Genomic DNA, 14,919 nt, shown 5'->3' with positions numbered 1-14,919 from the left:
GGAAAGCGGACGTTAAACGATGATGATGATGATGATGATATACATATATATATATATATATATATATATATATATATATACACATATAGATAGATAGATAGATAGATAGATAGATAGATAGGAAAACAGACAGACAGATAGATAGGTAGGTAGTATTGTCACTAACAAGTTTTGATTAAAAACATAGGAATTTTACGTGCAAGTCTGTCAACACAACACAAAAGACTTCCATTATATAATAATGTACATAGTTAACATTTTGACTGTTTGTGTGTGTCTGTGTGTTTCTGTATATCTTTCACCATAGAGACAAAGCCATGCAACACATACTTTAAAAAAAGACTTTCACTATAATGACAGGTTGTTGCTGTTGAGACAGAAATTCAGTGTGAGAGTGAGACAGAGAGAGAGAGAGGGAGAAAGAGTGTGGGAGAAAGAGAGAGAGAGAGTGGGAGAAAGAGAGAGAGAAGAGAGAGAGGGGGAGAGAGAGAGAAAGTGAAAGTTAGAATTAAAATTTGTTTCAAGAAAAAATAGATTGTTGTTTTTAAGAGAGAAATACAGTGAGAGAGAGTATGTTTGTGTGTGTGAAAGATAGATAGGTAGACTGTTGTTACCATAGTAACTAATGAGACTTTCATTATATAATAGTCTACTATTAAATGAAGATACATGCATGATTAAGAAATATTTTTGCAGGCAGCTTAGCGATAGGTATAGACCAAGTAATAATAAAAAAATATGTATGTATGTATGTATGTATGTATATATATATATATATATATATATATATATATATATATAAACATAGATATATATTTTTTTTATTACTATTATTACAGATATATGTGTGTACATGTAAATATGTATTTATGTGTGTGTGTATATATATATACATTTTTCTAACATTTTTCTGACATAATTTAAATATATACTTTAACCATGTAACACAAGCCTTCTGTAGTTTTTTCACTCTTATTATCTTATATATATATATATCATCATCATCATCGTTTAATGTCCGCTTTCCATGCTAGCATGGGTTGGATGATTTGACTGAGGACTGGCAAACCAGATGGCTGCACCAGGCTCCAATCTGATCTGGCAGAGTTTTTACAGCTGGATGCTCTTCCTAATGCCAACCACTCTGAGAGTGTAGTGGGTGCTTTTACATGCCAGGCATTACTATACATAAATGCCTCATGCTATGAGAAACTCTGTATAGTAATGCCTTTGAAACGTTTGTTTTTGAAAGTAGTGGTTTTCTGATTGCAGCCCTTCCATGAAATCCAGCTTTGTGCAGCTCCTGGCAAACAGCTTTTGTGGAAACTGGGTTCTCAAGGTGGTCATTGAACTCTACAGTAGTTTTGGGAGCTGTAATTTTGTGATCTTTTCTAACAATTCGCATAAGAGACTGACAGTCCCTATCTGAAAGTTTTGGTTTTCTTCCAGAGTTTTGTTTCGCTGGGCCTGATGGAGGCAAAGTGGCTGCGTTCCTTTCAAGTATTGGGCTTCAAGGAGGCAATGACCAAGACCTTTGGCATTATGTCATGCTTGAGAAGAAGACCCATCAAGCCAAGTAAAATTGCAGACATGGCAGATATTAGTGTCACATGAATTGACACTCATGCTGGTGGCACATAAAAGCGCCCATTACACTCTCAGAGTGGTTGGCGTTAGGAAGGGCATCCAGTCATAGAAAACCATGCCAAATCAGACTACAGTCTGGTGCAGCCTTCCAGTGTGTTAGCCTAGTCAAACCATCCAACCCATGCCAACATGGACAATGGACGTTAAATGATGATGATGATGATGAATTGATAATTGTTGTCCAAATGAAGAATCGTTGTTGCCATTTAACATCTGTTAAATGACAAGATCTAGCAAGCCATAGAGATCAATCATGCTGCAACATCAGCTTTGGCATGATTTTGACAGCTGGATGCTCTTCCCAGCACCAACCACCTTACAGTGTGAACTGGATGCTTTTTTCATGTCACTGGTATAAGTGAGGTTGCCAAGTAACTTACAAGACAGAAGAGACAAGAAAAGGAAAGGGAAAAGCCCCCTCGGCTAAGTGGTAGGAGTAGTTGAAAAAGGAAGAGATGACTTTATGCCAGGTGTTGGGAGATTAAAATATGAGAGAGGATCAAGCACAAGTGTCTTGCTAGAGTGAAGATAGATAGTTACCTTCATTGTATAAAAGTGGATGGAAGTAGCTGTGAAGAAGATAGATGATAGTGATGGAGTGCCAGATCAAACCCCGTCACTTATTTACTTAATGCTTCTGAAAGGTATTTGGCCAATAGGTATGAGTGATATGGAAAATAATTAACTCATTATTCAATAGGAAAGTGCAGTGGGATGACACAAGCAGAACATCAAAATGCTAGATATCTACATGATGTGAATTCAAAATTACAACTGGGCCTACAATTTGTGAGTGACAAAATGATTTAATTTGGATAGCTGGAACTGTAAAGTACTGGACAAAATGTTTAGCTGTATTTGTTTGTTCTTTTATATTTTTACTTCATTTCTCCTTCGGATCAACTGTTCCTTTTATCCAGCAGATACAGCTGTGTGGTAAGAAGTTTGCTTCCAAACTGCATAGTCCCAGGTTCAGTCTCACAGTGTGGCACCTTCGGCAAGTGTCTTCTACTATAGCCTTGGACCTACCAAAGTCTTGTGAGTGGATTTGGTAGACAGAAACTGAAAGAAGCCCAACATACACACACATATGTATGTATGCATATATATAAGTGTATGAGTGTGTGAACAGGTCTGGCCATAAGAAATATTACCTTACCTGGAAACAAGTAAGGGTTGGTGACATGAAGGACACCCAGTCATAGAAAATTTGACCTCAAATATACTCCATCCAACCCAGGTAAGCATGGAAAAGTGGACATTAAATGATGATGTTGATGATGATGATATTAAGAATTAATTTCAATCGTTCAAATTCTTACCAAAGTAATAACTAAATTCTTTTTCAATAAAAAACGTTTTCATTTTGACAGCTTCAAAAAGTCAATTATCTTCATCATTAGAAAGTAAAATATCATTATTCTCATTGTTTTTCCAAGTGTAGAGAGTCACATCAAAACCTCACTCACTGTTAAATGCTGGTGCATTTTGGTATTATCTCTGACATATAAGTTTAAATTTATAATGGAATACAACCTACATAAATACTTTCTTTTGTCTTTAATGACATAGTGAGCATTGAATTTGTATTTTTTAAAGTTTCTGACATAGAATATATTTTTTATTATATAGTATATCTATTGGTGGGGGGGGGAGAAAAGTATAAAGGAGCTTCTTCACAGCAGTCAACCAAACAATAAACTATAATCGGTTCATTTCATTCTATCCTTACAACTTCGAAATAAAATAAAGATCTGACACGATATCTTTAGTAAAAGGCTAATATTCAAAACTGTAATCTTACCACTTTCTACTTCGATCACTTGATCTTCAATTCTTGAGATTTTATAGAAAATAAGAGAAGTTTTTCCATCTTTTGGTGTTTCATTCAGGTACTCTGCTAATTGACTTTCTACTATTTGCTCATCCCGATCGAGAAATTCGTTGAAAACTTCGGGTTTATGTAAATCTAAGGCCAGAAAGACCTGATCCCTGATCCATTCCACCCTCAGGTCATCCATAGCTAAACATCGCCTTTTCACTCCACATCTAACGATAAAAGACACTGATTCAAGTTTGGATCAACAAATCTGTCACTTTACGACTCAGAAAACGGAGCTGTCAGGAAAACAAAACCGACCTATCAAATAGTACCAATATCTCTAAGCAATCAAGTGATCACAAGAACATTTTTAAAAAATTTATATATCTTATCATAATAACTTGAGCAAGGTAAAAAGAAAATTGTATTTAATGAATATTTTGAATAGCAGCTTTTATTTGCTAAAACAAGCAAAATGTGTTATGCGTATAAATATCAAACACGGACTAATTTTAAATAATAAAAACGACGCTATTTAGTTGCCCATAGCAACGTGCGTTGCATGCTGGGTACAGGTAACCAACGGTGTTTTTTCTTTTTGCTATCGTTACGTGCTTCAGCTTTTATTTTACGTTTGTTTGTTTACTTTGGTTATTTTCTTTTTTACTTTATTGCAGCTGTTTTCTTTGGTACTTCACCATGTGACTGTGTAGTATTAGGAAAGTACAGTCGGCTAATGCAGTATCAACAATTAATACTATATTGGCTTACTAGTAGCAGCTTACGCCCAGTTAAACTGTCAAGAAATTTGGTCACCTGAAAATACATCGACTTGGGAATATGCATCTTATTTCTGATAGTTGACTCTTTATTCTCATTTTATTTTTTTCTTCATTTACATCATATGTTCAGTATGTTTTGTTCAAAATTCCACTAAATCTAATGGCTGAAGCTTGCTGATTAAATATTACCCTTTTTATAAAGTGTGTCGTCTATGTTCTTTAATGTATGAAGAATTCTGCAGTATTCTACGCGACAGTTGAGAAACGTTGGGGGAGTTAGTATTTTTGTTATTTGACCCCAGGTGAGTTATGGTCGAGAGGATCTATAATCAGACGTATTCTAACCAGGACAACCTCGTCTTTTTGTCTATGTAGGAACACGTTGTTAAATGAGTTTTGTATTTAACATAAGATGTGATTTGAGGAAATTTAGCTGCTGTTTCGAGCAGTTTGAGCGACTTCGTTAGCGGCTCATCTGGTGGCGTCAGAATGAAAGCGCTGTAAGGTAACCTCGTGTAGTTGGAAGAAAGTGGATCGATAAGGCATCGGAATAATCCTGTCAGTCAGAAGCGGTTTAATTCTCTTTCTCTCTGCCGTTGTTGTATATTCCTGCTACTGTTCATGGTTAGTTTTTCTTTTTGCCCTCGTTCCGTTCGCCATTCATAACTGCAAAATGGCGCCCATGGTTGAGTTAGCTATGAATGGGTGGGTGCTGTTGGTGGTCATCTTTGCTACCTATTGTCTCTATCAACACCTACAGAAGACATGGCGTGTGCGAGAGAAACACAGCTGCTCTTCGTTGCAATGTAATTGTAAATTGTCGGTGTTACGAGCTGCTAGAAGGCAACTAACTCTTCACATTCTGAAGCAGGGTAACAATGGTTTGAGCCGAATACAAAATAGTTTGAGTACACAGTTCCATTATTTGGCTCCTGGTCAAGTTCATATATCGAACAAATATGTTCGCAACCCCACAGTTTTTCGTTTAGAAAAAATACAATCCCGTCCTTGGTGGTATGGAGACCAGACTGCTGCAACGGAGGATTGTAACCATTTGAAATCATTCCAAAACGACTTGAAAATGCTAAGTCAGAACTTTGAAGAGATTTCTGAAGAATTCTTTCAGGTTTGGCCGGATGATAGGAAAGTCCCAGGACGGTGGAAAGTGAATAATACAGATGAAGGTCGCTGGTGTGTATTTCATTTTTTGGATCAGGGACAGTGGATAATAAAAAACACTGCTCTCTGCCCTCGGACAACCACTATTCTCAAATCGCTGCCCAACCTGATGGCTGATACTATGTTTGGCCATATCTCTTTCTCGATTATGTACCCTGGTACTAAAACTTCTGAACGCTTTGGTGTTACGAACACAAAGATCCGATGTCACATGGGTAAGTTTTAATGAGGAATTTTGATTAAGACCCACTTTTCTTTCATATACTCAACTTGCCTAAAAGTCTGGTTTGGGCTATGGAGTGGATCGTGGGTCCGTTAAAATGTGAATGCATATATTTTTGCCGCAAATTCTAGTTCCACTAAACAGCATCTAATATCTGATTCGTTTTATCTATACTTAACTAGTAATTATTCAATGTATTTTCGATATAAGGCCTCAACTATTGGAGAGCAGTAACTTTAGTGTCATTGCGACTCAATGCAAAAACATTAGTGTCATAAGTTAAGTAGGGCAATCCTAAGTTCATGTCTTTACTTTCACTTTCGTCAATCAACAGATGGTATGATTTCGTTTGGCGGCCGGTGAAGATATATTTTCTTTCTTCCATTCTAGTATTTTGGTTTGCAATTAAGATGAGTTGTTAATTGTTACTGATGCCTAAAATACATGTGTATGTAAACATGTATGTGTGTGTGTGTGCTATATATTATATATATATAATGTGTGTGTGTATATATATATATATATATATATATATATATATATAAAAACAAATGACAATTTACCTATTATAATTTTCCATCTACCAAAATGAAAGTTAATGATTACAGAATAAAAGAAAAAAACACATCACAGGTGACAGGTAATATATTATTGCTGGAAAGCAGCAAATCAAGTTAGAAGTTGTTTTGTAACAGTGGAAATGGTATGGTAAACAGCATCATCACCTAAATTTACATGCCATCTTAAACAATAACATAAAAAAGAACAGCAAATTCTAAATGATCTGATACGATCACTCCCTTCCCAGAATGACTAAAGATGGACTAAATGAAATATTGAACATTCAGCAAAAAATTAACAACAACAGCACATTTTAATTACAAACCAAACTATCTAATATGTATATTATAAGTAAAAATTACTTCACTGCTCCTAATGCCATGTAAAAATACCATGTATGTGCACTCTATAAAGTGGTTAGCATTAGAAAGGGCAGCCAGCTGTGGAAACTATGCCAAAGCAGACAGTAGAGCTTGGCGCAGTCTTCTGACTTGCCAGTTCCTGTTAAACCTCCAACCTATGCCAGCATGAAAAGAGGATGTTAAATGATGATATATATGTAGGTACTAATGTGGCTGTGTGGTTAAGAAGTTTGCTTCCCAACCACATGACTTCAGGTTCAGCTCCTCTGCATGGAAGCTTGTGCAAATAACTTCTACTTTAGTCTTGGGCCAACCAAAGCCTTGTGAATGGATTTGGTAGACAGAAACTGAAGCATAAATGTGTATGCTTGTGTTGCTTTGTTTTCACATTGTGTTGTTTTAAATGTTGTAAATAAATGTCATTCATTTCCAATATTCTTCTAAAACATGCTTGGCCATTGGGAAATGTTACCTTGCCTGGAAACAGGAAAGGCACACAGCCATAGAAAATTCTGTTTCAATAAACCTCATTCAACTCATGCAAGTGTGGAAAAGTGAAAATTAAAATTATGATGATATACGAGGTCTGATCGATAAGTATCCGGATTGTTGCCATAGTAACAAAAAATAAAGCATGCAGAGTCAAGCCACTTGGCAAAAATTAACCTTGAACTCTGCTGTCCATGCACATTAAGTTTTACTGTTCTAGCTCACTTCTGTTGTTTACAGCAGTGCTTGGAAGGAAGGTGTGTAGTGTGTGATTGTCGCATTGACCATGACAAAAAAAAGCCTACACAAAGTTGCAGAAAGTGTATGGAGAGGAGTGTATGAGCCACACACAAGTGTACGAGTGGTTCAGACATTTGCAAGATGGCCAAATAAATGTCGATATTGACAAACATTCTGGGAGACCCGCAACCAGCAGAACTGAGAAAAACTTCGCGAATGTGCATGCAGCTGTGAGGAAAAATCGTCAAATCACCATCTGTGAGTTATCAGAGGATATGCAGATTAGTTCAATTCAGTCCATTATCACTGAAGATTTGGGTACAAGACATGTGTCTGCCACGTTTGTGCCAAAACTGCTTTCAGCTGACCGAAAAGACACTCAGGTTTCTGTCGAGAATGATGAAAACTTTTTGAAAACTTTGCATAGGACTTTGAGCAGGTGTCACCAAGCTTTTGGCAAAATTTTATGCAGATTCTCTGCTCAGCTTTCTCTGTCATGGTCAATATGATGATCACACACTACACACCTTCCTTCTAAGCACTGCTGTAAACAGCGGAAGTGAGCTAGAACTTTAAAACTTAGTGTGCATGCACAGCAGAGCTCAAGGTCAATCTGTGCCAAGCAGCGTCACTCTGTGTGCTTTAGCTTCATTACTATGTCAACAGTTCAGATACTTATTGATCAGACCACATATATATATATTTCATTAGCTGCAATTGCTGTAGGAATTACTCAACAACCAAGAGTATAATGTCAAAACACTTTCCAAACTCAGAAAAGTGTTTTGACACAAAACTCTAGGTTTCTTTAGTAACTTCTTAACTAGTGAAAATACATATTATGTATTGAGTTCTGTTTTTCCATCTTGTAATACATTATGTATCTTTATGTAAATAAATATATAATAGTCGTAGCCATTGCCTGTGTCACACAACTGGCACCCATGCTGGTGGCATGAAAAAAAGTACCTTTTGAGTGTTGGGCCTCACAAAGGCAGTGTGGCTGATGCCAGTGTCACATAAGTAGCACCTGTGTTGGTGACACATAAAAAGCACCTTTCGAGTGTTGGGCCTCACGGGGGCAATGACAAATGACTGAGATCTTCAGCAATATGCTGTGCTTGAGTAGAAGACCCATCAAGCCAAGTGAAATTGTAGTCGTGGTAGATACTGGTGTCATGCAACTGGCACCCGTGTCAGTGATATGTAAAAGCACCCATTACACTGTCGGAGTGGTTGGTATTAGGAAGGGCATCCAGCCACAGAAACCATGCCAAATCAGTCTGGTGCAGCCCCTCAGCTTACCAGCTCTTCTGGTCAAACCATCCAACCCATGCCAGCATGGACAGCAGATGTTAAATGATGATGATGATGATATATATGCATATATATGTATATATATATATATATATAGAGAGAGAGAGAGAGAGAGTGGGGAGATGTATGTATATATCATTATCATCATCATTTTATGTCCATGTTTCATGCTAGCATGAGTGGAACAGTTTGACAGGATCCAGTATGTCTAAGGACTGCACTAAGCGCCAGTGTTTACTTTTGTTTGATTTTTATGGCTGTATGACCTTCCTAATGCCAACCACTCTATGGTGTGAACTAGGCACTTTGTATGTCATTGGAAAGAAAGTCTTGTCACATTTCAAGATAGGAAAGAAATTAATGTTTCTTTGATCTTAATTGATATTCTCCTCTTTATTGATAAATTAATCTTATTTATTTGGCAAATTGTTGATCCCTCAGGTATAAAATTCTTCAAGTTTCGAAGCAAAGAGACATTCAATGTCATTTTTAATCTTTTCACGCTTTCCTTCTCAATAATGTTGCAATAATCTGTAAAGATGATAGTCAGCAAAAGTAATGACAGGGGAGTAAGGAATATGAGGCAAAGCTCCTATATTTAGTGACATAATCATTTCTTGATTGACTTGGGCCTTCAAATATCATGTATGACGAACAGCCCTTTACTTCTGACCAATGCAGAGAGATTCTTATGCAATACTTTCAAATGAAGACAATACTTTTCCACATTAATTGTTTCATTTTAGTTTAACACTTCATGCTAGACAACACCCTTTGTATACCATTAAACACAGACCATAACTGTTTTCAGATTTAGTCCTGGTTTTGGGATGAGTTTTTCTTTTTCACTGGATGCTAAGCATTGTTACCTTTGTTGGATATGATTTTAGGGAACCCACTTTTCATTACTTGTGAGGATTCTAACTGAAAAAGGTTTAGCAGCAAGTCTTCCCTTCAATGATAAGCAGAAGTCAACTCTCTGATTAAGGTGAGAAGTATTCAGGTGACAAGGAACTCATTGAGCAAGTTTAGACATTTTTCATAGTTCATGAAGATGTTTTATGATTGAAGTGCAACTTGAATTGAACTGTTCTGCTAATTCTCATGCAGCTTGCTTTGGATTTTCCTCAGTTACTGTTTTCAGAAGCTTGATATTGACAATTTGATCATCCAGATTGAGGAGAATACACAAGAATAAAAATTTCCCGAGTGAAACTGACCAAATCATCATTGGCATGTCCAAACACTTAGTTTCATTTCTGTAGATAAAACAAAAATAATTCTTGTCACTGAAGAGCCCCTTTTGAATTCATAGAGTATGCATTGCCTAAAATGGGTCCAATCTAAACTCATTTTAAAAGAGTAAAATCAATACAAATTTAACTATGGTATAAAGAAATCTGCAAAAAAAATGTTACAATATAAAAGTACCTCCAAAGTGATCTTGTCAAAAAAGCAACATGACTTTCTTTCCAGCCCTAATATACATACATACATCTCGTTCATTTCCAATATTCTTCTGAAACATTTCTTGCCATAAGGAAATATTACATTGCTTGGGAGCAGGTAAGGATTGGTGACAGAAAGGGCATCCAGCCATAGAAAATCTGCCTAAATAAACTCCATCTGACCCATACAAGCATGAAAAGTTGGACATTAGAACAACCACTATGATATATGTCCATACTGAAAATTGAATTATAATCCTGTTAGAATAAATCTGCATTAAGAGTTCAATGAATAGCAGATCCTTAAACTCTAACAAGTTTTTACATTATAGTAAATCCAAGAAGAACCAACTTGCATGCATATACATAATTAACTAAAATGATATGTAGGAGGAACATATTTTAGCAGAAAACCATAAATTTTACATATAGTTCATATTTTGATTGTATTCAGCAGCTGTTTCATTAAGATAGACACCACCAAATGTATAATTACATGATTGTGATATTTAAATTAAGTCAAATTAATTTAAAAACAGTGTTTAGCCAAATCATCAAGAATGGTATGTTAATCAGAAAAATGTTACTGGTTTAAATACATTAAGACTTGCCCCCCCCCCTTTTTTTTTTCCTCTTCTTGGTTTTTTTTCTCTTTGTCACAGAGTATTTAAACCAGTAACAATTTTCTGATTAATAAATGTTCCTAAGGTGGCAAGCTGGCAGAAATGTTAGCACACCGGACAAAATGCTTAGTGATATTTCATCTGTCTTTATGTTCTGAGTTCAAATTCTGCTAAGTCAACTTTGCCTTTCATCCCTTCGGGGTAGACAAATTAAGTACCAGTTGCATACTGGGGTTGATCTAATCGACTGGCCCTCTCCTCAAAAATTTCAGGCCTTGTGCATAGAGTAGAAAAGGATAAATGTTCCTGATAATTTGTGTAAACACTGTTTTTAAACTAATTTGATTTAAATCAATTATCACAATCATGTAATTATACATTCCATTGTGTTTATCTTAATGAAACATGTTGAATATAATTAAAATCTGAATTATATGTGAATTTTATGCTTTTATGTTATATATACATCTTAGAAGAAGGGTGCAGTTTTTATACTCTTACCCAGGATAGTTACGCCAGTTACAACTCCAGTGCTCAACTGGTACTTATTTTATTGACCTCAAAAGGATGAAAGGCAAAAATCAACCTCAGTGGAATTTGAACTCAGAACATTAGGACAGATGAAATACCACTAAGCATTTTACTTGATGTGCTAATGATATTGTTAGCTTGCCACCTTGTCATGTTTAGCCATTAGAAAAATCTATTGGTTTGAGATGTCTTAGCGATGTGAAGATTTCATGTTTGCAGTAATATATAATATATATCAATAAATAGAGAAAGACAGAAACAGTCATGAAATTTGAGGTTTATTTGTAATAAATATGAGTTAAACTAGTGGTAATTCCACAAGGAATTCATCACTATAAAATCACTGTAGTAAATAGTAAAGGTGAAAAAGATCACTCAAAGCAAAGAATATCTGTAGTATCAACCTTGAAATCATTGATATACTACAGATAGTTAAGTAAGATTTTTTTTTCTTTTACTTAACAACAATGTGATATCTCTACAAATGACAAAAAGAAATATTATAAAGATATAATATTGCAAGTTATGGGTTTGATGGAGACAGCATTACTGCAACCAGCAGTAATCTGCACAACAACAATCACAGAGATAAACGTTACCGTCTCTCTCTCTCTCTCTCTCTCTCTCTCTCTCTCTCTCTCTCTCTCTCTCTCTCTCTCTCTCTCCCTCTCTATCAGTTTAACATTTATCATCATCAATTTGGCTGCAGCTATAACCACCATAACTACTAAATCTCTTATTCTGAGTCACTTTCTTTAGTATGGTGGATACCTTGCACTGAAGATGCAATGACACACTCTCACACACATGTGCACACACACCATAAATATTCTGTATAATATGGGCATGCATGCTGAGGAATTTGATTTTTGTGGGTATGATAACAGCTCCTGACATGTTTCAGTCTTATTAAACCTCATTAGCAAAGCATAATGTATTTGCACTGCCACAGCTAAAATGACTGAGAGATACAGAGAACATAGTTTGTCCAATCACAAAAGGGATAAATGCACTGTTTTGGACAAGTGATATGAATAGGAGACCCCTGTTGAGTAAAGAAAACTATAGAATATGTATGAGTTGGGAATAATTAGTGTGGGTCTTTGTAAATTAGGGAGCTGACTTAAGATTACTCAAAAGAAATATGCATTGAGAAATATATCATTGTAGATCTATCCAAACCATGACACTATGAGAAAACTGGATATTAAATTGATGATGATGATGATGAAAACAAATTATTATTTCTTATCCTTTTTACATAAACTTTAACTATTACATGCTGTTCTCACAAAGAATTATTATTATAGTTATGGGTATGTGGTAAGAAGTTTGGTTCCCTACCAGATGCTTTTAGATTCAGTTCCACTGCATGGCACTTTGAGCAAATGTCTTGTACTATAAAACTTGAGCCAATCAAAGCTTTATTAAATTGATTAAATGGAAGTTGAAAGAAGCCCAGTGTTTATATGAGCATCATCATCATCATCCTCATCATCATCGTTTAACGTCTGCTTTCCATGCTAGCATGGGATGGACGATTTGACTGAGGACTGACAAACTAGATGGCTACACCAGGCTCCAATCTGATGTGTATATATGTATATATATATATCTATCTATATATATATATATATATATATATATATATATATATTCTTTTACATGTTTCAGTCATTTCATTGTGACCATGCTGGAGCACTGCCTAAATATTTATATATCTATATATATATATATCATCATCATCATCATCATCGTTTAACGTCCGCTTTCCATGCTAGCATGGGTTGGACGATTTGACTGAGGACTGGCAAACCAGAAAGCTGCACCAGGCTTCAATCTGATCTGGCAGAGTTTCTACAGCTAGATGCCCTTCCTAACGCCAACCACTCTGAGTGTGGTGGGTACTTTTACGTGCCACCGGCACAAGAGCCAGTCACATGGTACTGGCAACGGCCAGTGTGTTTTTTACATGCCACCTGCACGGGAGCCAGTCCAGCGGCGCTAGCAATAACCGCGCTCAAATGATTTTCTAACGTGCCATCAGCACAAGTGCTAGAAGGTGACGCTGGTAACAATTACGCTCAAATGGTGCTATTTATAGGCCACTGGCACAGAAGCCAGACAGCTGCTCTGGCAATGAACACACTCGGACAGTGCTGTTAGTGCTCCACTGGCGCAGGTGCCAGTCATCGAGTATGGTTTAATTACGATTTCACTTGCCCCAACAGGTCTTTGCAAGCAGAGTTTAGTGTCCAATGAAGGAGAGGTTGGCATCGGTGCCAGTCATCGATTTCAGGTTTGATGTGTATGTATGCATATATATATATATATATATATATATATATATATATATATATATATATATATATGTATCGTGTAGTAGATGAAACAGGGACAACTGAAGAAGGAAAATATTCGTTTCTCTGTTTTTTTTATTGGTCGAAAAAATGTTCGTTTTCTGTCTTCGTCTTTATGTTTTCGTTTCTCATTGTGTTTAACGATTTTTGTGATGTCCTGTACCCATATATGAATGTATGTATACATATAGATGTAGGTATGTATATATATGTATAGATATATGCATATATTTATATATTATTTGTGTTATTATATGATCGAACGCCACGCACTGTCTCAAAGTAAGTTTTATTTTAATTACTACTTCACACCCTACTACTATTACTATCACTTCCTTGTCTGTCTCTCTCCCTCTCTTTTCCTTCATTCTTTCTGTTTTTCTCTCCCAACCCTCCCCTATTCTTCTCTTCCTTTCACCATTCCCTCTCTCTCCCTCCTCCTCCTTGACCCTCTCGTCGCTGACACGTGAGGAAAGGGATTCTTTTTTTCTACTTCCTGCCTTCCTATAGAAAAGACGTGAATTTTTTTTTCTCTCTCATTCACATCTTACTTCATGTTCAAAATAATAATTTTTCTATCGTCTTGGCCTAACAGCCCTTACTGTTTGTTTTCACCATTGTGTCTTGTTTTTACTGTCTTGTTCTCACTGTCCTGTTCTTGTTTACACTTTCACCCTCCGCAAAAAATTCCAAATTTTATTTAATTTGCTTGCGGGAAAGACTGTTTCAATGAAGTCCCGTATTGTCCTTGCCTTCAAAATGCGAAGTAGATGGAGCAGGGACAACTGAAGAAGGGTTATATTCTTTATGCTGCATGTCTTGTTTCTCTGTTTTTTTCGTTGTTCGAAAAAAAGTTCGTTTTCTGTCTTCGTCTTTATGTTTTCGTTTCTCATTATTATTGAACACACACACACATCTACACATACACATGCATATGTGACGACTGACATGCATAAATGTATGTTTGTGTGTGTCTCTCTTACTATATAGTATTACTGAGAGAAAAGCTGAACATTAGAAGCATCAGTTGTGGCGTGCAAGAGAGACGATTGCGCTGGTATGGACATGTGGTGAGAATGGAGGAGGATAGCTGCGTGAAAAAGTGCCACACCCTAACAGTTGAGGGAACCCGTGGAAGAGGTAGGCCCAGGAAGACCTGGGCTGAGGTGGTGAGGCAAGACCTTCGTACATTGGGCCTCACCGAGGCGATGACTACGGACCGAGACCTTTGGAAATGGGCTGTGCGTGAGAAGACCCGGCAAGCCAAGTAAGATCGTTGCCAGTGCCCCTGGACTGGCTTGTGCGGGTGGCACATAAAAGACACCATTTCGAGCG

General features: G+C 36.5%; 2 protein-coding genes across 3 annotated transcripts in view; one reads left to right on the top strand and one right to left on the bottom strand.

Annotated features, from left to right (window-relative positions):
• LOC106876022 (dynein axonemal heavy chain 10) overlaps positions 1–3,738 on the bottom strand; it is a 187,264-nt gene extending 183,526 nt beyond the window's left edge. For both annotated transcript variants that reach the window (XM_052968399.1, XM_014924396.2), the window contains exon 1: positions 3,452–3,738. In XM_052968399.1, the coding sequence (XP_052824359.1) occupies positions 3,452–3,668 (217 nt within the window). In that variant the 5' untranslated portion in view covers positions 3,669–3,738. The remainder of the gene's footprint in view (positions 1–3,451) is intronic.
• A 296-nt stretch (positions 3,739–4,034) lies between these two features.
• Positions 4,035–14,919, top strand: part of LOC106876025 (aspartate beta-hydroxylase domain-containing protein 2) — a 26,654-nt gene continuing 15,769 nt past the window's right edge. The window contains exon 1 of the mRNA XM_052968394.1: positions 4,035–5,645. Within this exon, the coding sequence (XP_052824354.1) occupies positions 4,925–5,645 (721 nt within the window). The 5' untranslated portion in view covers positions 4,035–4,924. The remainder of the gene's footprint in view (positions 5,646–14,919) is intronic.

The sequence above is a fragment of the Octopus bimaculoides genome, chromosome 1 (genome assembly GCF_001194135.2).
Source record: "Octopus bimaculoides isolate UCB-OBI-ISO-001 chromosome 1, ASM119413v2, whole genome shotgun sequence".
NCBI lineage: Eukaryota > Metazoa > Mollusca > Cephalopoda > Octopoda > Octopodidae > Octopus > Octopus bimaculoides.
The sequence above is the reverse complement of the archived record's forward strand: the minus strand, read 5'-3'. Positions and strand labels throughout refer to the sequence as shown.